Consider the following 25014-nt stretch of genomic DNA (forward strand, 5'->3'; position numbering starts at 1 on the left):
CCATGGCCTCAGCCTTCACTGTCACCCCACCTTAGCACTGGCTCCCAGAAGGGCTGCCTTTCTCTGCAGAGTGCTGACCCAGATATAAAGTTCCGCAACACACAAAATCCACTCACACAAAACACTGAAAGTCTAGCAGGACTAAAAGACCAACTTGAGGAGGAAATGGAAGAAATGTTTTTACTCATATTTGCTCATATTCCAGTGTCTCCTCCTCTCCCCCTCCCTCCCTTCTCTTTTCTCTCTCCCTTCTTCCTGTTGAAAGTAGTCCCCAAGCTCCCATCCCGAGAAGCACAAAGCAGGACCCCGTTGCCTCTCACTTTCTCAGCAAAGTAACCTCTCTCTTTCTCAATGCCCACCATCTACTGACATCATTTTTTAGTGCTTTCCTATGAGCTCAGTAGTGCACTGAAGTTACTTTCTCAAAAAGGAAGTTCCCTCTCTCGCGGGAAATCTGGCACAGCTGTTAGAATAACTTTTTTACATTCTTGTTACACTGAAATATCTGCCTACTTCAAGGGTGGTTTCATTCTGAGGTTTCTCCTGTTCCTCATCTCCCTTCTGTTAAATCGCTATATATTGTGGCTGGATGACTTCCTGCCTCCCACCCCCCTTTCCTATCCTCGGAATTCATGCTTGTGTGTTTTCAAAAGGGTCTGTTCTTGACCTCCAGCACTGTGGACTTTGTTCAAGCACATTCCCCAAAGTAACCTTCTCCTTCTCAAGTAGATAACACTGACAAAATTGGAGGTGCCAAAAGCGGCAGTTACACCTGTCTGGGTTATTTTGCTTATTTACTTTATTGTATGAAGTCCTCTACTAGTCTGCCATGCATTATTATCATACTCAATACCACCATCACTCCTGGACAGTCCCTTATGTGATGACTTAGCAGCAATAGCAGGAGGTCCTTCTGGCTGTGTAAGTATGCTCTGTTACCTCCTACTGGTAGCTATTCTCCTTTGCCAAGACTGCTCCCTCTTATCTCCATTAGCTTTTGACTCACTTGTCTCATGTCCATCAGAATCCGTCTCAGCTGGCTCTGTGAAAAATACTGCCAGTCTTTAAACCTGTCCAATTTTATGTCACCTTCCATGAAGATACTCTAGTTTATGTTTCTAATTAGAAGGCAGTTCATAATTCTGAATTTCCTTTTATTTTGCAATCCTTGCTGATATATTGAGTATCCTACAATTTTACATTCTTGGCAAGTTTTTCTCATTTAAAGTTTTCTGGTGCATGCAGCTTGTGGTCCACTGTACAAAAAATTTCAATTGTTGTTCTCCCTAAACAAGCCCTAACCCCTGCCCTCAAACCCTCAAAAAAGCCTAAATATGAACTGGCTGCCCCCAATGATTCTCATTTTTGAAGGATAATGTCTAGTTTTTAAAAATGAGTAGAACAGCTCCCAGTTCAGTGGGACCCATTTATGAGGGATTGGACTTCAGTAGGGGTAATTTGTATGAACACTCTTGCCAACGGGGATATCTACATAGATGTGTCTGTTTTCATTTAGGAGTATTTGTTTCCTGAAGATAAAAAATTGAGTTATTACAAAACTATTAAGCAATAGAAAAGTAGATGCTCAGAAGTTTTACTAGCAGAGAAAAGTCAGAGACACTTCCTTAGACTCCCCTTTTTCTCCTGTGCACTTGCCCCACTCATTTCCCTCGGTTAGATCATGGGAAGGACTAGTGTCAGGGACACTGCTTGCTGGCCTGCTTTTTCCTACTCCCTTGTGGCCTGGATTCTAGCTTCTGTGAGAGTTTTCATGAGTTAACCCCTTAGTCTCAATGTTCTCCTTTGTAGAATAGGCATAGTAATCAAATAATATTAACAATGAGATACTGTTGGACACAGGAAGGATGTGCTGCTGGGTGGGCCATGTGGGGATGTTGTGCCTGCAATCCACAGGGGACTGTGGGCTGAGGGGCAAGGCCCTGCCTCTGTTGAATACACACACCACCCTCCCTGCTCCCACTCACCTGTCCTGCACATGTAGGAGGAAAATGCATGGTTTCTGCTACAATGTCCCAATGAGCCTACTGCTGACCCCTCTCTCGTGTCCAGTGGGGGCTGGCCCTTGCAGGCATCTGTTTTGTTGGTTGTGGCTTCTTCCCTATCAAAGCCCGCCTGACAGCCATCTTTCTGGGAATTCTTAAGACTTCTGGTATTCTGAGGCTTCCATTTCTTACATTTGAGCAGTTACAGATTTGGTTTTAAACACATTTTATATCGTTTTAGAACTCTGTTGAGTGGGAGGGAGAAGCAGCAGCATTCCTCAGTTCACATCATGAAACAGAAATATTGTAGTATAATCTATTTCTCTGGTTCCTAATGTGGGGGAATTGCTAGTTTATGCATGCTTTTATTTTTAAGGAGTAACATTTTGAACATCACCCTAACAATATCTTTCAGATACTTGAAATCATAAGGAAAAATGACTAAGGAAGAGGGCATCCAGGTGTGACGCATTCACTTCGATAGCCAGTATTAACAGTTAATGTGGAAGGCGCCCCAGTAGGCTGCTGCACTCTGCACCCCTCCAAACCCTGCAGTTCCTCCTGCAAGAACTCATGATCTGCCTCTCTTGCTGTTGTCCATTTGTTCTTATTCTTTCTTACAGTAACTCAGAGAAGGTTAGTCCCTTTTGGAGGCAATTTATCAAGTTGGTTTTTTTTTTTAAGATTTTATATACTTATTTTTAGAGAGGGGGGGAGAAAGAGAGGGACACATCAATGTGTGGCTGCCTGTCACATGCCCCCTACTGGGGACCTGGCCTGCAACCCAGGCATGTGACCTGACTGGGAATCGAACCAGTGACCCTCTGGTTCGCAGGCCCGCACTCAATCCAGAGCCACACCAGCCAGGCTCATTTTCTCAGTATGTTTTCCCATTCACAGCTGTGAAATCTCCCATCTCTGCTGGTTGCCTCTGAACACTCACTGCTGCACCTCTCTGCCTGGGTGCACCTGATGGAACAAGACACTTGTCTTTGTGCTTGGACATTGTGTTGCCATAACCAATACTCCACTGGGAACTGACTCATGGTAAGCTTCAAGGAACTGAAGCTTTTTCCCCCTCCACATGTATAGTTATTTGTTTCCCCCCCCAGTGGTGAACTTGGACGTCCTTTAAAAATTTTAACATAGGAACCTAACTTTACATTGTGTCCCTATTATGATTTATGTTGTTAGAGTCGTTCCACCCATTCTAGGCTGTCAAATGCTTTTGGATTCTGATTGCCATCCAATGCTTTAGCCCTCCTGTAACACGGGCAAATAAGATGGATTTGCCCCTGGGCCCCACCCAGTCACTAGTAAAATACTGAAGGGAGAAGGCCACAGCCAAGATCAGCAACACATTCCTCTAAGAGTTAGGAGATTTCAGAGAGAACACTGGTCATTGTGGCCAAAAGGACAAAGTGGATGGCTATGTGTGTAACTGGCCACTACCTTTAATTCAAAGGATCACTTTTTTAAAATATAAAAGTGCAGGAAGTTTAACATAACAAAAATCAGACTTTTACTCAAATCAAACAGTTGAAAGGCTGTAGATCCATAAAATGAAATGTTACAGGTGGGCTCTTCTTAGGGGACACCATGAGACACAGGTTAAGTCACTCTACACGTGTTCTGTGACACCTCAAGTCCCTTCACCTACTTCTAGGATAGAAAAGAGGTCAGTGTGGAAAGAAGCAGTTCTGAGGGGAGTAGATATGAACAAAGCTATGCCTGACCAACTGCGCCCACACACTCCACCACACACAGAAGCCAGATGCCTCTGAAGAGAAATAGTCTGTGTTTGTCAGCATTTGAGGGACTGGTGGGGGATCCTTGACAAATTACCATAATGGTTTTATCATCAGTTTACTTAGAATGAGGCTTTCTTCTGGATTTGTGTACTATAAAGAGTTCCAAAATAGAGCTATTATTTATATGCGCCATCAACAAGTCATAAAAAAACCCCACAAGTCATTCTATACACTCAGACCATGTACACTGGAATGCGGTAACTGGTGTATTCTTTGAGATTTTGGAAACTAAATTAAAACTATTTCATTAGGTTAATTCCCTAAATGGTTATGCTTTAGAACTGTTAAGATTTACAGTAATATTTTCAAAATGACTTCATTCTCAGTCTTCATTCACTCTTTAAAAAAAGACCTCTAATTAATAAAGTGGGTCAGTTACTCAACTATTAACATCCATGTGTCATACTTAAACAGAGGTGGCTAAAGACAGGCTGATGCCAAACTCAGATTTTTCTATTAAAAAAAAAAAGCTATAGAGAAAACGTAATTTTAAAGGAAAATATATAATGAAGAGTAAATTAGCCAAGTAGTCTCAAATACAAGAAAATTCATTGTCCCTTCCCCTTCCCACTTTGAAAGGCTTTCAAACTTATAGCCAGGGCCAAATTAGGAGAAAAAGAAATTATCTGCTTAATTTCACTTGAGTTTTCCCTTTTTCAGGGGTGGAAACTCCACTCAATAAGTAAAATGCAGAATACCTTAATATATAAATTGCTTTTTCTTTACCCTAAAATCAAGTGCAGTGGAGCAGAAATTCTGTGTTTGTCACCAATCCTTTATTGAAACAGGTAACTTACACACTTTATAATAGAACAACAAAAATAATGTTCAATATATACAGCCTTTGCATGGACTATTTGACTATACACAAGGCAGAGGGAAAACACAATCTAATTTTCATAATACTTTGTGTACAAAAAGATACCTGACAGACAACATGTGAACATTACAGTGAAATGACAACACAGGTCCAGTGAAAGTTCAGCCTAATACAAAATGTACACATCTATTACAAATGACACCTCTAAATGCCCAGAGCTTTGTTCAGTAGTAATTTACCCAGAGTCTGAAGCAGAGATTTGGTGTGTGGCTATAAGTCTCTTAAGTGAGACCATCTCTGCAGTTAAATTTGCTATCCCCTGCTTCAAAAACAAATTCTCTGGGTCAGAAACTTTGTAGCCATTGTCTTTCATTTCAACAACTCCAGTTTTGAAACTATTCTGAGTTTTGCCATTAAATTCTTTTTGATGCCAGTGCTCTGATCTGAGAGACCAATCTTGGATGTTAGTCACTTGCACTGAAAAAGGAGTGAGAGAAGAATGTACCATATTTGGGGAATTATGCTTCTCAAGTTCAAATTGTCTCTTAGATGTCACATTGGCAGGCGAGGAAAGTTTTTGTGTGGCATCAAATTCATTATCAAATGCCTCTACTTTTATCTGCATGGCTCTGGCTTTAATCCGGAGCTTGTGTGGCAAAGCAGAGGAATTCACTTCTGGAACTTTAACCACCGTGGCATGTCCATGCTGAAGTTCAACAGGAGAGTGGATTGGGCCCTTGGGAACCTGCTGCTCATCTTCTCCGTCTGATGACTTCCCCACTGCACCATCATCGGTTTCTGACGTTCTCGGAGAGTTACTGGAGGACCGACTGACCTGGAGTAGAGGGGGGGAGTGTGAGTAGCCAGGAAAAGAATTCCCCACGTAGTTCTGGTATACAGATGCTCGGTAAGCACCTCGGTCATCTCTTGGCTCCCTTGCATAGTTCTCCAGTTCCACCGGCTCCTGCTTGATGATTTGGAACTTGCTGTCAGGGCTCTGGCAGCTAGTCTGTGCAGGGCCCTCCTGAGAATGTTCTAGCGAAGAGACTTCTGACACATCAGACAGAGAGCTCTGTGGAGAGTGCTTAATGACGGAAATGCAGCTGCTAGCCACTGCTGAGGGCTCGTGGTCATCCACAAAGGGACTCACGCTGGATTTGGAGGTCTGGTAGTCTTGAAAGTATACTGCTGTAGAATTACTGAGTTTCTGGATCTCTTGAGCATATACTGTAGAGCTAATTAAACCAAACTTTAACTTTAAGGAAAGAAGTTCAGCTTTTAAAGTGGCATTTTCCTCTCCCAGTGCAATTAGTTTGTTCTCTAAAACCAGGTCATTTAGTCGACGCTTCTCTCGTGATCTCTTGGCAGCTTCATTATTTTTCCTCCTTTTTTCCCAATACATGGCATCTTTCTTTTCATCAGGAATGAATTCCCGTTTCCTCCGACATGCTGAAGATTTGTTTTTCCCCACACTTCCTTCACTTAGAAGAAGCTCTTCTCCTGCTGCCAAGTCTTCTGAGACTTCAGTGAAAGCAGAATTCAGCACCATCACCTTGTCAGCACTGCTACCAGGATCAAGAGATGCCTGCTCCTTCTTGATGGTCTGCATTTTCCTCAGCTGCATCAGAAACAGCCTTGACCTACCTGTGCAGAGCAGGAGAACAAACTATCTTCTCAAAATTCTCAAATACTTTCAAACTGTGGTTTTAAAATCCATCAACAGTCCTCCTTTTGTTCTGTCCAGGATAAATCTCTCCAGCTGCTCCCACTGAATGGAGTAGGGGTCTTCTAGGTAACCTGAGATACATAAAAAGAAATAGTTATCCATTTCGGTAAATATTTACCAATTATGTACAGGAACTATGCTGAGCATTTAGGATATACAGGTCTGAACAAAACACAGTTTTCCTTCAAAGAGTTTGTGATCTTAAAAATGAAGTAAGTGCCCAAGACTGTGAAGTTGTAAAGGGCAAATCCCTACTGAGACCTATGGGCAGAGTAATTAATATGTGGTCCAGGGGAGTAAGAGAAAAACCAGTACCATCTGCCTTGGGGAAAAATAGAGGGAGGCTGTTTCAGGAGGAGAAATGATGGGGCAGGACAGGGAATATGGGGATGGCTCTGTATAGGAAGGGAATGGCAAATAGCCTCTGATTGGTAAGTTCTAAAACAGTAATTGTATATTGTGATGCTTCTAAAAAAATTTTGAGATAACATTTATGTCATTGAGAAGCAAACATGCTAACCTCTTAAGAGGAACTTTTCTAAGTAAACTCCTTTATTATCAGTAACCGAATTCTACAGTTAAATGTAATAAGATATAAATTAAGCTATATTTTTATCTCCCTTAAACTAAAATAAAAATTAACACAAATAATCAAGGTAGTTGTTTTAATCTGATTTACATGGACACAAACCTGTCCCTCACACCCCTGACTACCTGATGGGCTTATATCCAGCTCATCTCACCAGGTGACTTAGCACACCTGAATGTGAAGGACTCTTCTCAAAAAAGCCACCTCTTCTGCCGCTTCTGTGCTATGAGGTTAGAAACATTCTTTTTTCTAGTTCCTTCAAATTGATTTATCATACACTTAAGAATGAAGCTCCAAAGTACCTTTTTTGGTCCTGAAAATTCTGTAAAACAGATTTCATTTATACAGTAGCTTTGGAGTAAACCAAACAGTGACTATTCAAAGGTTTTTACTTTTAAGTACAGTGAGATTCTTGAAACTTAAAATTATTTTATGCTGAGAGAATGAAATTGTGGATAGAATTTCTTTCTGCTTTATTAATTAGTTTCAAACAAAATATAAGAACTCAAAAATAGAACCATCAATTAGCTTCCCCTTCCACTGATGAAGTATTCATAACCTGAATTTGACTTGCCATGAGATAATAAACCCATATAGTAGGTTCCAATAACAATCTGTTCGTGGTGGTTTTTGGCTCTGTGTTTCCAGACAGGGCTTCTCCACCTAATTTTCCATAAGGTAATACTTTCTACTTTCATAAAGAATCTGTGATGAGACAACCATCATTCACACTGTGCGTGGCACATCTATCCTGCCACATTGAAAAGATGTCATGTTTTTGTTCAATGCCACTCCTTTCTTGTGCATAGTTTTACAATGACTAATGAAATAAAGTTTAATTCTATCACCCAGAAAAGCCTGCCACCTTCTTGTATCTCTTCCAGAAGTTGTAGAGGGAATGATATAATAATTATAGGATCATTAAGAATAAGGTTTAATGCCACATTTTTGTCTATCAAACTGAGCCAGCAAAAAAACAGTAAGTTGCAAGTTACTGAAATTTGGGATTAATATCAAGTTTCTGTTTGTTTTTGATAAGCTAACTTCAATGGGAAGTGAAGGCAAGGAGTTGGCCACAGCAAGCAGTGATGGTATAGAATGGGAATCTTTCTAGTTACCACTTTAATAAAATAGCACCACTTATATTTCTACTTAGGTTTTGTCTTGTGACACAAAAGCTCATTTTTCCTCTACATGGAATGGTTTCTTTCCTCTTCTTAAGGATCTGTATATGCCCCATTCAGTTAATAGTCCCTCTGAAGTCCTGGCCAAGGAATAGAGAAAACAATCCTACTTCCATTTACCAAATATATCGAACTTGCCTTAAAATCTTTTAATCCCTTTCTGTTAAGTGTCTAAGTACTGTATGTTCACTTCACCACCTCCACAGCTTTGTTAGTGAATTCAAACCTGCAGCAAACCTTATTTCTTTTCAACTAATCTTCTTCCTATTTACACTTTACTACATGTACTAGAATCTGGGATTCTTCCCTCATCTGCACAAATTGCCTTGTGACTCCACTGACACCACATACTATCCTAGGATATTTTCTATAGCATTATTTACCAAATAATCTTGCAGTTTTGAAAAAAAGTTTATAAGGTGTGTGAGCTAAGGCAGACAGAGTTGCTGATTCTGTACACTGTATATCTTCCTACATGTCTGTTTTGTTTGCCCAACAGATAATTCCTCACTTAATGTCCGAGTCAGGGTCTGTAACTTTATGTAAAACAACGGATAATGAAACCAATTTTACCACAGGCTAATGATATAAACAAGAGCTAAGTTTCTACAGCATTTCATCAATGTTAGAACATAATGACATGGAATAAAATGTTATTGAAGGACCTGCTGTACTTCAAGGCCAAGATTAATATAGTTGTATCCTAGCAACAAACTGATCATATTAGCTGCTCAACATTTGACTGACAGTCACTCAACTGCCTTATATAAGAGAGTTTTGTAACCAAAAAACTATTCTGATACTTTTTTTTTAACATGATTTTGTAAATTTTAAAAAAATATTTTACTTATTAACAGACAGCCTCTCTCATCCATTAAGTGATTTATTCAACACATGGAGCACCTACTGTGCACTGAGCCAGCCTGGGGTCACATACAGGCAGAGGGAAAAACCAAACTTCCAAGAGCCAAGGGACTCCTAAATCTTAGATGGGAGACAGACTTGGGAATATAGTGAGAAGCAAGGGGACTATGAGGAGTGATGCCAACAAGGGAGCCTGGTACTCTTATCACATTGTTTGTAGTTGCACTGCTTTTTTCTTGGTATGGTGATAAAAACAAAAGCAATCATAACAGGTTCCATTTACTGAATACTAACTAGGCAACAGGCACTGTGATTACTTCACTGCCCTCACAATAACCAGTTTCAGATGAGGAAACTAAGGCTCCAAGAACTTAAGAGATTTGTCCAGTGTCACAAAGCTAGCTAAGTGTCAGAAAAGAGACTCCAGTCCAGGTCTGGCCCCAATCCCATTCCTCTAACTGCCCCCTCCTGTACTTGCAGGGGGCTACTCTGGTGTGTGTCCCTGCAGTACAGCTCATTCATACACAGCTCCTTTTCTGTGTGACACTCATTTCTGAGTAATATATACACCCATTTACTAAGTTACCTGGGGGCAGTAAGGCAAAGCTAGATGCTGCCAGACCTTCTTTAAGACAACAAAGGTAGCATCTGAACCTTTTCTCTAGTTTCCTCAGAGTTGAGAAAATATGCTAAATTTTTATATCTTAGCTAAACTTTTAGTCTCTTAGCAATCTTATTTATGCTAAAATAAATAGAGGGAAAAAAATCACAGCTATGGACATTGTCACCTGTACTTTTTAACAATACAAAAGATGTATCCATTTTTCAAGATGGGGGTGGAGTAGGGAGCTAAAACACAGCTAAGACTAAGTCTAGGACAGAGAAGGGCCCTAGACTCTATCTAGGTATGTCTCTCAGCAATGAACTCAAATTGAGGCAAACACAAAGGCAGGTTACAATGTTCTAAAAACATCACTATTTATGTTCAACAAATGACTTTATTTCAAATTCCAATCTTTTCCTTCATGATTAATTTAACAGTCACTTCATCTCTGTCTCATGTATTCAGATCGCCACTAACGTTGTGCTATATTAGTCACCACTTAAGTTTCCTTTTTGGTGAGTAATTGACATTAAATGCCAATTCTACGATGTTGGTGTATTCGGCATTAGATAATCTGGCTGCTTCTTAAAAATACAAATAAAAAGAGAAATTTAAGAGCAGGTGTCATCACTTCCTAACGGGCATTTTTTGCCCATATCTAATGTGGATGTGCTATCACTAATTAATGCCTTTTTCATAGTACATGGGACTATTTCTACATGCAGGATTCTCTTTCTTAAGCCTGGAGTTTTAAAGTCTATTTAACTCAGATGACCTAAATATCATTTTTAATTAACACTAAAATTTGGCTTAGAAAATTCCTCTAAAAGAATTAAACTTTACAACATAAATTCTAGACTGAATTTCTCCTCAAGAAGTGACTTCATTACTCATGTTTACAATGAATGGCAGACCTGCATCTTCCCTGACCTCCATCCAGCACATCGGTCAGATAAGTAAGGGATGATAACTCAAACTCTACAAAACACAATAAAAAGAAACATTTTGTTTCAAGCACCTGAAATCTTACTAATAGTTTAGACATTAAAATCTACTATGGGAAAATTTTGTTATTAATTCTCATTAAAGAAGCCTTGTTGCAAATCGTTTCTTGTATGTATTTTGATTTTTAAATTCTGTCAATAAAAGGTGAAATACTACTTCATGTGCCCAATTAAATAGGAAAATCCCATTTTTTCTCTACTCTCTCAAATGTGCTGTTTATTCCCTCAGAGGTACTGTATAGATACCATTAAAAAAAATCCTTTTATGGGAAACTATAAACCATCTCTCCAGTAAGCAGCCAGATGCTTGTTTTGGAGATAAGTGCCATTTTAGTGAAAAAGTTAATCTTATTTATTGATTTATTCAACACATATGGAGCTCTTTACACTGTTAATACTAGTATAATATTAACCTACATTTTCTTCCTGAAGGTAAAATCCATGACATGACATTTTCAATAAAATGCTTTTCTTCTTTTCATGGATAAAAATGAAAGCCAGTATTTAAAAGCAGAGATAAAGTAGGAAAAGAAAACACCAGTACAATCAGGGTGGAGTGGAGATGAAAAAAGAAAACATTAAAGGTGTAAGAAAGCATTTTCTAATCAGTCTGAAAAATAAAAGGATTTTAAATTAAGAAAACTATGTTAAACCTCTCCAAGTGCCAGGAAGTGCCTCCCATTATTAATATAATTCTGTCTCTAGGAACACAGACTTTCACTGTAAAGCCAGAAAGAAAACGTGTGTTTGATCGAGGTATGAGCATACACATAAACAGACACTCTCATGCTTTGCCAAAATCTAGCCTATCAAATAGCAACAAATTGACCTACTTTTTCTATTTGGGTGAATCCATAAATAAATGTGTCAAAAACTGATCGAATTTATGATGAATAAAAACATTTCAAGTTTCTTGCTCCTCATCCTCCCCAAAGGACTACTTGAAATTTAGATTTAAAAACGATCAAGGATAAAATTGCATTTTATTATAGCAGTGAAATAATTAAAGGAATTTAAATAAAACGGTGTAACTTGACTTTTTTAGTAAAAAAGACCAGTGTTTCCAAACCAGCACATGAGGAGAATATTCTGAAGACTGCGCAGAGCAGCGCACAGATGCTAACACAGCTGCGGGGCTTTAGAAACCATGACAAAACCACCCTCACTGCAGATGAGAGGAACTGGGGGCAGGGGATGGAACAGCAGTGCATAAAAAAAAAAATCTGCAGTCATTTCTAAATGGGGTTTTTTTTATTGGCCAATTGATTTTTTAAATTCTATTACAGTTGTCCCAATATTTTCCTTTTTGCCCTCCCCAGCCCACCCTCTCACCCACAGTCAATCCCCTTTCCGTGCCTTTTTCTTAAAACTTTCAGAAAGATAATTTATCAGTCTAGCAATTCTAAACTGAACTCGTAAGGGATACCAACAATCACAAAGTAACCCAGCTACACAGGACATTCTGAGGCAGGTAATGTCAGATTCGGGCAAGAAGTAATGATGGCAAAGATGGTGTGGGTACAGCGTGGGGGGAGGGAAAGTACTTGAATGTTTGTGATTATAACAAAGAATCATTTCAATTCTCCTCAACTTGACTTTTTGATTGCTTCTTTTTAATTTCACTTTCTTTCCCAGTGAGCAGATGATTACAAATGTCATTTGCTTTACCATGTGCCTTACAAACAGGCCAGTTTTTTATAAATGTTTATGTTTAGTGTTTATTGGAAGGCTACTTAATTGCAGTCTAAGAACCCTGGAAAGTTAATTAATAAAAGACACTGTGCTCTGATAACTTAAAGGCTCATAAACATTATTCTGATTCCAATGAAACCGCACTTATTATGAAAGGCATCTAGTAAATCTTTACTAAACTTTCTTATCGTAAAAACAAGCTTATGCTTTCTAATTAAAACCATACAAGAAACAGTTTTTTTCTTTTTTTTTTTACTACAGGAAAGTTATTTGCAAAGAAATTTGAGAGATAATTGGGAGTGGTGGTAACATAAATTCATTTTGAAACTGAAAAACTCTTATGTAATGTCTGTGATCAAAGGTCAAAGTATTTCGACATTTTCAAATGAGTCTGATTTGGATAAAAATCAACTCAAGCATAATGTAGAAAAATAACAGGATATCAAACAATGTGTTAACCCTGTGAAATACAGGCCTACCTTACAAAAACAAGAGATGAATATTAAAGGAAACGTCAATTACATTGTTTCTGTCATATTTGAATTCAATCCCAAGTGTGCTCTCAGTCCTCAATACAAATTAAAATAAACAATTTAACAGCACTGATGCCATCTGGATTACAATGGAAATAATGAAGTATGTGTGATTTTAGCTTGGGTAAAAATAAAGGCTAGGCAAGATGACCGCACCTTTTCCACAACATGCTGCAATCACAGTCACGTCTGAGAACTGACTGGGGACCACAGCAAGGTCAACTAGAAATATCCACTAAGCTGGTGAGTCAGGCACATTGCTCAACCCGGGAAAGGGCTCTAACAAAGGGGTTTGAACTTGCAGATTGTTGCATCACAGTTATGTTATAATTGCACTTTGCAAAGATAAGCCTTTAACACAGAAAAGGAAATTGCTTCAAAAATTACAGTGAGCTTGTACTCACACTCAGGGAAGGGAGAGAGACAGGAGGAGTGACCCCTTCCCTATCCTGTTTTCAGGCTGCTGATCACTTTCACTGTGCCTCAACTTCCCAATCTATAAAATGGGTTTGCTAAAGAGAACACTCAACACAATGCCTAGCACGTGCAGGGTAAATGTTTAGTCAATATTAGTTCCTAATCTCATTTCTAAAGAATGGGCAGCAGCAAGGCAAGGGTGATGAAGATCAGTATAGGCCTTTTTAGCCTCTCCAATTCTTAGTGAAGAACTGCCCTGTGTCACAAATATAGGGTTAACCAAATGAAACTTTCTTCTATATAAGTCAAAGGGGTCAAACATCAGCAATTTCAAACTTATGGGCTACACACACTCCCTCCAAGATCTCAGACCATGGAATTTTAGATGCAGAGATTATCCAGGCCAAGGAAAACTATCACAGAGAGGTCACAGGAACTGGAAAAAGTCCAGCTCTTGGGCACTTTTTGCATCATTCCTGTCACCATCAATGTACCTCTCTGTTTCTTTAAGTTCTCCAAAACATTAACGCAGTGGCTTGGGTAGTTTGAGGTTCTGCAACCCTATCAAGAATTCCCTTCAAACTTAATTACTATTCAATATAATGGTAAAGGGGTTTGAGAAAAAATGTCATTAGAAGAAAAAAATGTCTCAAGAATTATCTTTAATTATAGGCTTAATACAAACTTCAATCCTTACTATTTAATGCACAGAGAATTAAGCAGAGAAAAATGAAGATGATTATCTTTATTTTTTCAAAATCTGGTTCCTAGTCAATAATACAGGAAGCATTCACTAAGCTCCTCACAACAGCCCAGCTTCACAGGTTTTATCCCCTTAGTTTACCCCAAGGCCCAGAGAAATTAGAGCAGCACTTAAGATCATAGTCCGGGGCCACTGGATCTACTTTTTGCTAGCCCAGAGCCTGTGCTCTTAACACTTCACCGGAGGAATACTTTCACTACTGACAGTGGCCTTAAATTCAAGAGACAAAACTGTAAGGGAAGGGTGTAGGCTATGATCCCGTAGAGGCCAACTTTTCATCAAGGCAGGCTGCACGGCTGTGCACTTTCAGAGAACATCTGTGATATCGTCCAGACTTCACTGCGAATGAGCGCCTAAGCACAATCTCAGAAGTGTCTGTGCCAGGATGAAAGTACTGTACTCTAACTGTAAGACGCGGCATCTGCGTGGGTGTTTTGATTTTTGTTTTATTTTAAATTCAAGGGATTCAGTTCTCTCTCTCTAGTCTTTAACCGCATAAACTAAAGGTTTGAAAAAATACATTGACTTACTTGCCACTCAAGCTGGGGCTCTCCTTTCCACCAACATCAAGGGCTGGAGCGCCCGCCCCCACCCCAATTTCTGTGGTGTGTTGGCATTTGGAGGTTTTCTTAGGTCTTTTTCACCTTTCAATGAATCCCGAGCACTCGGCTCCTAAAAACAATGAAGCCTCCAGAAACAAAGGTGTCTGTGGTGCTCAGAGGCTCACCGTGCAGGAGAGGAGGCCTGCCCCAGGTGCCTCCCACCTCTCCTTACTCCCCTCCCTTCCTCTCCCGCTCCTCTCCTCTCCCCTCCCTCGGCTGAGTGAGTCCCTCGCACACCCGCATTCCCGGCCTGGGACTGTCCCTTACCCGAGACGTCCTAGCGCTTCCCAGGGACCGCCCCCGCCCCTCTGCCTGCCAAGTGGGCGGCGCAGCAGGGCCTCGGCACCGCTAGGACCCCGGCGCCAGAACAAAGGAATGTGAGGATGGGGCAAGCAGGAGCGCAGGCCTCAAAGCAGCCCCACTCCAAGAGCCGCCCAGGGTGCCTCTCAGTGCCTACCCAGGGTCCCCACAAGCCACTCCTACACCCCCCAGACCCCACATGTCTGGAGGAGGGAGGGTCGCACTGGAAGGTCACAGTCCGAAGGTGGCGCTAAGCGGCCCCCAGAAGGCCAACCCCAGCTCCAAAGTAGGTTGGGGTCTGATTCCTTACTGGGGTACCGGGAGCAGTATGAGATTCTCAGAAAGCGAATGCAATTATTTGGGGTAATATAATTTGTTCCAGTGGTGAATCTTTGTAATAGCCCCCCCCCCACCAAAAGAAACCACAATGGTGCACTTTAATTATTTAAATGTTATCTTAGTAAAATCTGACATATACATACCATCATATACATATATATTAACACCTACACTAGAGTAAGAGCCCAAGAAGAAACATAAAATTTGGGTACATTATAGTATATTCGTCTACCCTCTCACATTAATATAACTAGGTTATCCAGACAAAAATATAATCTACAAGCTTGTATTTGTTTCCCATAAATCATATCTGGTCTTGAGAAAAAAATACTATGTGAAAAATACTTGTGACCTCATTCACTTTTATTTACAAAAACCAAGACGGGAAGATGACATCTGGCCATCCCCTGCTTTCTCAGTAATAGCACTTTCCTAAGGTGTCCTTTAAAAGGATAAACGAGGGTCAGAATGCAGCAAATTACCAGGCTCCTGGAAATGTCTTCCTAAAATATAATCTTATCAAAGGTCTCCAAAGGCGTGGAGTTACAACTATAGCAAATGGCCTTGAACTTGTATTTGCACACAGCCCTAGAAAACACCAGAAATAGCACTGGGAGGCCACAATTGTTAAAATGTGATAGGACTAAATTTAGAAGAACGCACATTTCATTTAGGGCAAAAGACATGCGTTAGGCAGCATGAGCAAACTCAATGCTTACTCGGTTGTCTATTTTCCTGTTTAATATATCCCTTTAAAAAAACTGTTACAGTGACATTTAAAGGCTGAGATTGTCCTACTTTCTTTGTAACAAGATTATAAAATCATGTAATTAGCTCCCTTTTCCTATGCTCACTGCCAGCAAATTCGGCAGTTACATAATGCAACATTTCCAGGAAACTATTATGTGATCTGTAATGTCGCATCTGAAAAAGCAACGACAATAAGAGCTGATAGTAAGGAATGCATTCAAATTAGGAAGGTATGGGTAAGGAAAGGGACTAATCGTAAGGAATGCATTAAAGTTGGGAAGGCAGGGAGGTAAACGTCACAACGGCTCGTTTCAGATTTAAAAATAACAGCTCAGAACACCTTAGGAGTGAACCCTGATTAATATCCGAGATCAGAATTCAACCCGAGCAACTCTTCCTTTCATGTTCTGAAGGAGTGTTTTAAAATACATCTTTTTATTTGGGACGTACTAGAGATGTAAATAACAATCTAACACTCAACGCTGCGCTAAAATTACCAAATCATCGCACACGTACGCGTACGCGCACATTCCCAGATCAGCCGTAATCCCTGCCAATATTTCACCGTGGGCAGATTATGCAATGTATGCAAGAACAAACCCACAACCTCCCCGAGCGCTGGTACAACACGCTGACGACAAACACGGTGGAAAACGTCTATGCAAAGAGAGACCGGACACAAACAAACGCCGCGTAGGCATTCTCTGAGTGCCGACACTGTTCAAGCCACCAATCCTTTCTCAACAAGAAAATCAAGACTATTCCCCATTACTCAGCCCCCTCCTCCGCCTCCAGCCTCGCAGAAGGCAAGAGAAAGGAAAACGCGTTGCCCTTCCCACTCGAGATGGCTCAGCCTCGTCTCAGTCTCCGGAGCTTCTACCAAAACATCAATTTTCCCGAAATCAGGAGACATTATGCAACAGCAGCGGCGGGAGGGGGGGAGGGGGGCGGGGGGTGATGTGAAACCAGCCCGGTCTACGTGCTAGCGCGAGGGCACTGCAATAGAAGCAGCCACTTTTGCTGCCCTCCAGACAAGGCAGCAAAAGTTTACGTAACGAACGCCCCGCGCACACTTGCCGCCGCCGGCCAGCCCCGCGCACAGCCCGGCCCGCGCCCGGCGGCCGCGCGCCCCGAGAGCGTGCGGGGAGCCGGTACTGGGCCGGGCCGGCAGTGGGCGGAGCGCTTACCGTGTTCCTGCTCCCGGGTCGGCGAGCCGGGCGGTGGGAAGAAAGAACGGCGGCCAGGAGCGGAGCCCGGGGAGCTCGGGCTCGGGCCAGGCCAGGGCTGGGTTCCGAGGTGGAGGCGAGGGCGCGGCTCTGGAGGCGGGCGGCGCGCCGAGTCCGCGGGCGCCGTGGCCGCGCCGGGAGATGTGTGTTAGTAGGTCAGTTCCGAGCGCCGCGCTACGTCGGCGCCCGCCGGCCCCACCGTGACGGGAGACCGCGGCCCCAATCGCCGCGCCGGCACCCGCCCCCCGCACGCCACCAATGGCCAAGGCCGGTGAGGGCGGGCTCTCTTGTGGCCCCGCCCCCGCCCCTTTGGCTCCCCCTCTGGGCGGTGCCACCACAGCCCGTGCCCCTCCCAGGCCGCGGCCGTTGCTACCGCCCCTGCGCCTGGAAAACCAGCGCCCCGCTCCGGGGTTGCGTAACTGCCGGCGCTGCCGCCTGGAATAGGCAAGCCTGGGAAAGGGTTCGAGATCCTCAACCTTGCCAACTTCTCTTCCCCCCGCAGCTACCTTTGCCCTCCCGTTTGTCGCGGCTCCACGATGACCCCTGCAACCCTCGCTCGCTCGAAGAGGCTCTTTTTGTCTCCCCAAGCGCGTAGCCGGCCGGGCTACCTGTTGCGAACCCAAGTACCCGGCTTCGGGCTGTGGCGAGTCGGTCTTGGCACGGATCTCCGACCACCTCTCTTCGCACACCTGCGGGAAGACCCCTCCTCCTTGAGGTGGGCGACCGGGTAGACGCGTCGAGGGGAGGGGCGCTGGCGAACTGCAAACCCTCGCGACGGGCTAGCCTTGGAGGGGGCCGGGCGACCAGTCCGAGCCCCGCTGGGCTGCGTACGCAGCGCTTACGATTTTCTCCCTGCGGAGAGAAAGCGCGACGCGCAAACACCGCCTCTGCACAATTAAGGCGAACCCGACCGCTGCATGGTCGTTGCGTAAGAGGACTGGGAAACCGAGGTCCATCTGCCCCCCGGCCACGCGGAGAGAGGCGGCTGCGGGTTGGGGTCCGCGGGTGAGATATACCCGACTGGTGAGCCCGCTGGCGTTGCTGCGGGGACTGGACACGCTGCACAGAGGGTCTCTTCCGGTTATCTTGGAGCTGGTAACTCGTTAGAGTTATTTCTGCCTGTAATTGGATGTGGTTGTCTTCTACCCCGAATTCCCGAGCTACTAAAGAGACCTAAAGAAATGCGGGGAAGGCTACTTCATGGTGGATTCTTACGTCGTTGCGCTAAAGACTGAATCGGCACGTGGCGTTTACAGATGGATTGATGGAGGGGCAGTGCGGTCTTTGCAAAGGAGCCATATTCCTGATAGTGAGGCACAGACTTGCCCAGATGGGGAATGTGGCAGGTGGAGAAGGGCTTCCTGCTCTGCTTGGACTATATGGAAGCTAGGCTGAATTTCTTCTGTGACGTTCCCCCTTTTTATCTCCTTGCTAAAAGTACACTTAAAGTTTGAAGAAAACTCCCAAGAGTAGAGTGAACTTTCAGCGGCTGTCAACGGTGTCCCTCATTGAGAGAAAATCTGCGCAAAATTTGTCTCCTTTCTCCTTTCCCCTTTCTCATATTACACAGTTATAACCCTCCAAAAGCGTGACGTTCAAAATTTCATTTGGGTGTTTTGGAAAGTCATTTCCAACACTCCTTCAAGGTTAATATTGTGGTTCAGGGCACGTGCTTGTTCACAATTCACGTCAAAGTGTCTACCAGCAAGGGCCTGACAATTTAGAAGTGCAATAGGGGGTTTAACATCTTCCCAGGTGTTCAGCAATTCAAGAAGAACAACGCACGTGGTTTTTGAGTCCATTCCCTCCATTAGGCATTTACCCCAAAGAATCTACTACCTTGATGAAAAAGAGTACGTATTTTGGTTTCTAATATTTACTGTTTTCATTTTTGCTAAGTTTTCTTTTTTTTTTTTTCAAAACCCTCACAATAACCATTATAGCTTTTGAAAATTTCTTAGTTGAAAGTACAACCATGTCCGTAGGTCAGTTATCTTTTCAGGGTTAGAAAAGCAGCATGTTCCTAGAAGTCTAGAGCTACCCTTATCCCTCCACTCCAATTTGTTCTCCCCATTGTTCTGTATTTTGAATTCCAAATTCATTGTAGAATGAATAGTAAGTGGCCATATACAGGACAACTTAAAATTGAAGAATTGTAAGTAACATGCTTAGAGTTGCCCCAGTGAGTGAGAGTTGAGGAATTCTCTGAACCTGGAAATTGTTCTTTATGCTGAATTTTGAAACTGAAACTCCTCTCATGACTCCAGGTATTCTAGATTGTGTCTATATCATATTGTACATCATTTTTAAAAAATTCCCATGTTCTTTGGAAAGAGATGAAATGTAAAAGATAAATGTGATGGCCAGCTTAGAAAATAACTCTTTAGCTCCTCCTGGTGATTAGGCAACCACTCAACAATACCATGAATATTCTGTCACTGTTACCCAAGAGGTAATGTGGCCTGTATATCATGTCCTAAAACGTGCACAAAATAGGCAAGTGCTTCAGAGCAACATGAGGAAGTGGAGCATAGAACCTAAGACATTGGAAACAAATTACTCGGTTAGGGAGGGCTTCCAGGAAGACATCAACATGTACCTGACTGTGGACCTGGGCCAGGAGGAGGGGGGAGGAGTTCAAGTTGAAGTATGAAATGAAAAGTTCTTAATCTCATTGTACATAGTGACAGGGGACCCAAAGCTCCAATTTGTCGGAAGAGAGTTGACATTTTAATTTTTTGGTAAAATGTTCTGATTTTCCAGTTTGGCAAGCAATCATTAACCACCCTCCCTTAAGCCCTTGCCCTGTCTTACTAAGCTGGAGGCTGAACATTCCATGCCTTTTGATTGAGGAATTCTGCAGAGACACCCTAGGAAGGGAGGCTTCTTACATGGAGACCCAGGTTAGCCAGCTGTGTGCTATCTATCTGACATCGGCCTCTGAATTTCTTTGTAGAAAAGTCTCCCTAGCTGAAAATCCTTTGGTAACTGCTGGTGCCCACAGCCAGCATCAGGAGTCCTGTGTCCAGGACCACCATCTTTCTACCACATTGTGCTTATTGAAGATACTGTGTTCTTTTTTAAAAAACACTTTATAAACAGAAGGTTAAATAATTTCTAGGAATCTATAGGCTATAGATTCTATAGTTTTGTTTTGCTTCCAGGTTGAGACTTTCAAATCTGGCAGCTGTTGCCATGGATTGTCACCCACAGGAGGCCTGCCATGCCCATCAGTCTTCTATGTGTGTTGGTATTTTGGCTTTGACTTAGTGAGTCATTGAATGTTTAGGCAGAAACTTCCTGGAATGGCACATCTTTCTTTTCCTCATATACTTTGTTTTGTTTCTACAATTAATGCCGTTTCTAATTCTCAGGCTAGCCCCTCTCCTCCTGTGCCTTTTCTTTCCATTCTACTGTTGTTGACCTTTATTTGCCTGTATGGGTTTCTTGATTTATTCTATTTATTTTTTCTTCCCCCTTTGGGCTTTCCCCAGTTATCAAATCCATATTACTCCTTTTGATTCTTTCCTCCACCAAAACTTCCACAGCCTCTTCTCTCTTGCCCCTGCTTATTCCAGTCACAACCCAGACATTGTGAGTGTTTAAAATTTCCACTCTACCCTCCACCCTCAGTCACTCAATTCCCCAGCTTCTGCCACATAGTTCCATTGGCAGGAGTGCTGTTAGCATGCTTGACGTTATTCTTCAAAAACCAGTTTTTATGGGAAATTGGGTAATAGGATATGGTCAAATAACACTTTCCATAGATCTAAGCACAGGCTTTAAAGTATGGAAAGCCAGAATGTTTCCTATTAAATGGCTTTTATTCAAACTAAGAAAGAAATTAGATCTCCACACCAACTACATGATTTCCCCAGACAAAAGCAGCTGATAGTCTGAATACTTTTCAAAGCATTTCCAAAAGACCAGAAAGAGGTGATTTTGCAAAAGAAGAGAAGATGTTGCAACTACAACATTACAAAAACTGAAACACATCTTTAAATTTAGTCACCACAGATAGCCTACATTTCAATTAGTGTTTTTGTTTGCTCATGTTAAATAGTATATGTGAGCAAAGATACAAAATAAAGGAAACTAATAAAAAAGACAGGTGAGAAATGGGAATATACTAAACATTGTCAAGACTTGGGAAGCAGCTTATTATGTTCATTGCAAAACCTCAAGTGATGGAGCAAGCATTGTGGCAGCAGTTAGCTGATGACAGGGATCCGGCAGGGTTACAGTATGTGAAATATAAAATTGTGAAATGTGTTCTAACAAAAGTCATTTTACTAAGAATAAGAGATAACGTGTTTGTATTGCAATGCTGCTCCAGTCACAGAGGCAAACCTTATCTGAAACATTTCTGCAAAGTCATGTACAGGGCAGTCTACTGGAAAGAGCCCTGGCTGCAATGCAGGAGGCTGGGGTTCTAGTGCATTCCTTTCATCACACTCATAAGGGAGTTATTTCATCTCTCTGAACCTTGTTCCTACCTCTGAGACCTGATACAGTTGAACAAGATTCTGAAGCATGCCTTCTAGCATTGCACTGGGGGGATTCTTCAACATGAGTCACAGTGCCCAGTGCAGAAAGGGATACCTGCCACTTTGGCATTTCTAGATAAGCAGCTCCAGGTTAATGCAGGCTCACCCATAACCTCCACTTTGCCTAACTATAACATGCACAAAAGAAAATTACACTGTGAAACGCACACTGACAGATTTAGGGACAAAAGTTATTTTCTGTAGGTGTGGTTTGTTTCAGCAAGAGATTAAAATGAAGGCTATCAATTTGTTAAATGCACTAAGAAGCCCAGAAATTGGGTGCTTGACCACATTTCTGGTCTTCTGAGAAACTTCCAGTTTAATATACCCAGAGCAATTCAACAGAAATGCTGAGGATTTTAGCTCATCTTCTTGTTAGGAATGAATTTCCCAAGCAGTGCACATGCATTCGTGGAGGGTTTTGTCATGCTGGTATACTATCAGGATGACAAGAGAGCTGGCTCTCAAGCAGTCACCTAGATGAACAGGCAATAGAGCCCAGTGGTGAGGAGCAGACCATGGTAGGTCCCCACTCTAGCCTCACTGCTCAAGAGCTATGTGCCCAGGGCAAGTTACTTTCTTTACCTGCTCTCTGTTTTGGTTTCCCCTTCTGGCAACCATTGATAATAAAAATGTCAATCTCAACAGGTTGTTCTGAGCATAAAATGAGCTAACATCTCCTAACTGCTAAGGAGAGGTGTCAGTGTTAGGTATTATTATTATTATTAGCCCAATCAAAATCAGTCAGCATCAGAGAAACTGACAATGTGTGTGTATACATGTGTATGTGACTGTGTGTGCATGAATGTGTGTCCCTACTGATTGAATATGGACAATGAATTCTGTTATACAGCCAGTTCATTCAATTCAGTTAAGCCAGTGAGTGCCTGCCTCTGCGAAAGAACATATCAGAGGTGGATGAAGATAAAAGTCCATTAATTCTGTTGTTTATTGAGAATCATATACTGGGGCATTCCTGGGAGAGTTGAATGAGGCCTCGTGCCTGCCCTGGACTATGTGCTCATTCATTCACTCCACTTAATGCATCTTTGCTGACCAGGGGCCAGAAGCTAAGCAAGACCCTTATAAGTCAGTGGGAGGTGAGAAGCACCAGACAAGTTGGTATGACAATGTGTAAATGTCATGCAAAAAGCCAGATAAAGGAGCTGCCCCACTGAAGGGAGATGGAAACACTTCCTGAAAGAGGTGGATTTGACCAGTTTTGAAAGATGGGTGAGTGTTCCACGGACAGGTTAGAAGATGCCACATGGAAGGACCTGCTTAGCAAAGACACAAAGGTCAGAGGTCAGTGATCGAGTGGTCCAAGGAGCTGCAAGGCCAGGAAGGAACTTGCCAGGACACAGGGTGTACAGACTCTGGCTGTGGGAGAGTGGGCCGGAATGCCAGCTAGGCACAGGTTCAGGATTGAGGACCCAGACCTGACAAACCAAAGAGGCTTGTAGGTTATTTAGACAGGCAGGGGCATAGCTGGCTTGGGGAACATGGTCTACAAAAGTGACACCTTGTTTTAAACATGTTTTTATACAAACCATCACACATTAATAATCAGTGTGGGGAAGTGGTTGAAGGCCTAGACTCCATAGTTCAGGGGCCCTAGGTTCCACAAGTCTCTACCACATGGCAGGCAACCCCATGTAAGTGACAAGAAACACCAGTGCCTCAGTTTCCTCATCAGGAAAATAATACAATAGTGACAACTGGCGTGGGCCTGGTGCAGCACTTTAGGGGCATCTGTTAACTCTGCTACCATGCAAAGGAGCTGAAGCATTGGACAACATGCCTAGAGTATTGTGCTGCATCCTGGCACCTCTTTGGGTGCTCCATACACGTTAGTTACTGCCCTAGGTTTTTAGACCTCTTTCAGAATTTTCAGCTCTGGAAAATTAAATCATCATTGTGCATGAAGATTTTACCTTCACAGGGACACATCTCTTGAACTCAGGAAGCTTTGGGGAGGCACAAATCTCTGGGGTGGGGGGGACTCTGCATATGCATTCATCCTCCAGTTAGTGGGCATCATCCATTTTAAGGCATTTCACCCTCATGCTATCCCATGAGGAGGCAAGAGATTTTGGAACCAAAAATTGGACCCAGGCTGCCTACATTGGGCAGTTGCACTCAGGAGTACAGTGCCATCCTGGGCAGTTGTACTCGGGGAACATTGGTCACATGTGTGGTGCAGCTCAGCTCCAGGATGTCCATCTCTGACCTGGACTTGACAGGGTTAACCAAGGCTGAGGACCCTTTGCTCCCTGCCCTCTGAGGGATATTCCCAGTGCAGGATGCCTGCTGCCTACTGCTCCTGCTATTTAGGACTTTCTTCTAATATACAAGAAGAGAACCCTTACAAAACCCTCACTGCACAAGTCCGATTGTGTGCCCCTGCCCGAGACCCTGTGCCTCCACTACCCTGAGCCTCCACTGCTTGCCCTGGGGTAAGGCATGTGATGGACAGTGCCCACAAAGCTGGGTGGGCAGAGGTGGGGGATGCTCTTGTCACCTTGAGGAACTGTAGTCAGCTGGGAGACACAGAGGCTCCTTTACTTCCCCTAGTCCTTGCCTACCATGCCTTCCTTTCCTTGCTCTTGCAGTTCTGGGGTATGCCTCCCAAGAAAACCTGAGCACATGAGCTCATACTCAGGTTCCAACCTCTAGGAATCCTGAACTCAACCCATTTTTTTTCCTTTCTTCGAGAAACCATACAAGGGTAAAATAAAGCAAAATTCTCAAAAATGGGTTTCCTCATAATATATACCTCACTAAAAGTAGCAACCAGAGAAACTACTATCTAAATCTTGCAGAGAAATGAATGTCCATTTTTTTTCTTGTCTTTCACAGAACTATGAAGACCACTCTTGACCTGGATGTGTCATCTATTCCATATTACAGCAACATTTTTTAGTTTCTTGTCAGGTGTGAATGTAGTTGTATGTAGGCACAGCTGAGAAGAAATACCAGGTTTGTGGGGGAAGTGTCAGGGAAGTCCTCTTCAGCACTCTATTTTTGTGTATAACATGCACTTGCTAATTTTATTGGAGACTAGTCAGATGTGTCAATTTTTTAAAAAAGATTTTATTTATTTTTAGAGAGAGGGGAAGGGAGGGAGAAAGAGAGGAAGAGAAACATTGATGTTTGCAAGCAATACATCAATCAGTTGCCTTTTGCACACACCCAGCTGGGGACCTGGCCTGCAAGCCAGGCATGTGTCCTGACTGGGAA

At 42.6% G+C, this 25014-nt stretch overlaps 1 protein-coding gene across 4 annotated transcripts; it reads right to left on the reverse strand.

Annotated features, from left to right (window-relative positions):
- Positions 1-4568: 4568 nt before the first annotated feature.
- Positions 4569-17968, reverse strand: NFIL3 (nuclear factor, interleukin 3 regulated). Of its 4 annotated transcripts, none has more exons than XM_045833866.1 (2): positions 17836-17968; positions 4569-6431 (listed from the first exon to the last, which is right to left on the reverse strand). In XM_045833866.1, exon 2 carries the CDS (start codon positions 6256-6258, stop codon positions 4870-4872), a length of 1389 nt encoding a protein of 462 aa, XP_045689822.1. In that variant the 5' UTR covers positions 6259-6431; positions 17836-17968; the 3' UTR covers positions 4569-4869. The 4 variants fall into 4 exon arrangements, with proteins under 4 accessions (XP_045689822.1, XP_045689821.1, XP_045689819.1 ...); XM_045833865.1 differs by having other exon boundaries at positions 17734-17867; XM_045833863.1 differs by lacking the exon at positions 17836-17968 and adding an exon at positions 17189-17424.
- Between the last annotated feature and the right edge of the window lie 7046 nt (positions 17969-25014).

The sequence above is a fragment of the Phyllostomus hastatus genome, unplaced genomic scaffold (assembly GCF_019186645.2).
Source record: "Phyllostomus hastatus isolate PE091 unplaced genomic scaffold, TTU_PhHast_1.1 phas_contig_195, whole genome shotgun sequence".
Taxonomy (NCBI): Eukaryota; Metazoa; Chordata; class Mammalia; order Chiroptera; family Phyllostomidae; genus Phyllostomus; species Phyllostomus hastatus.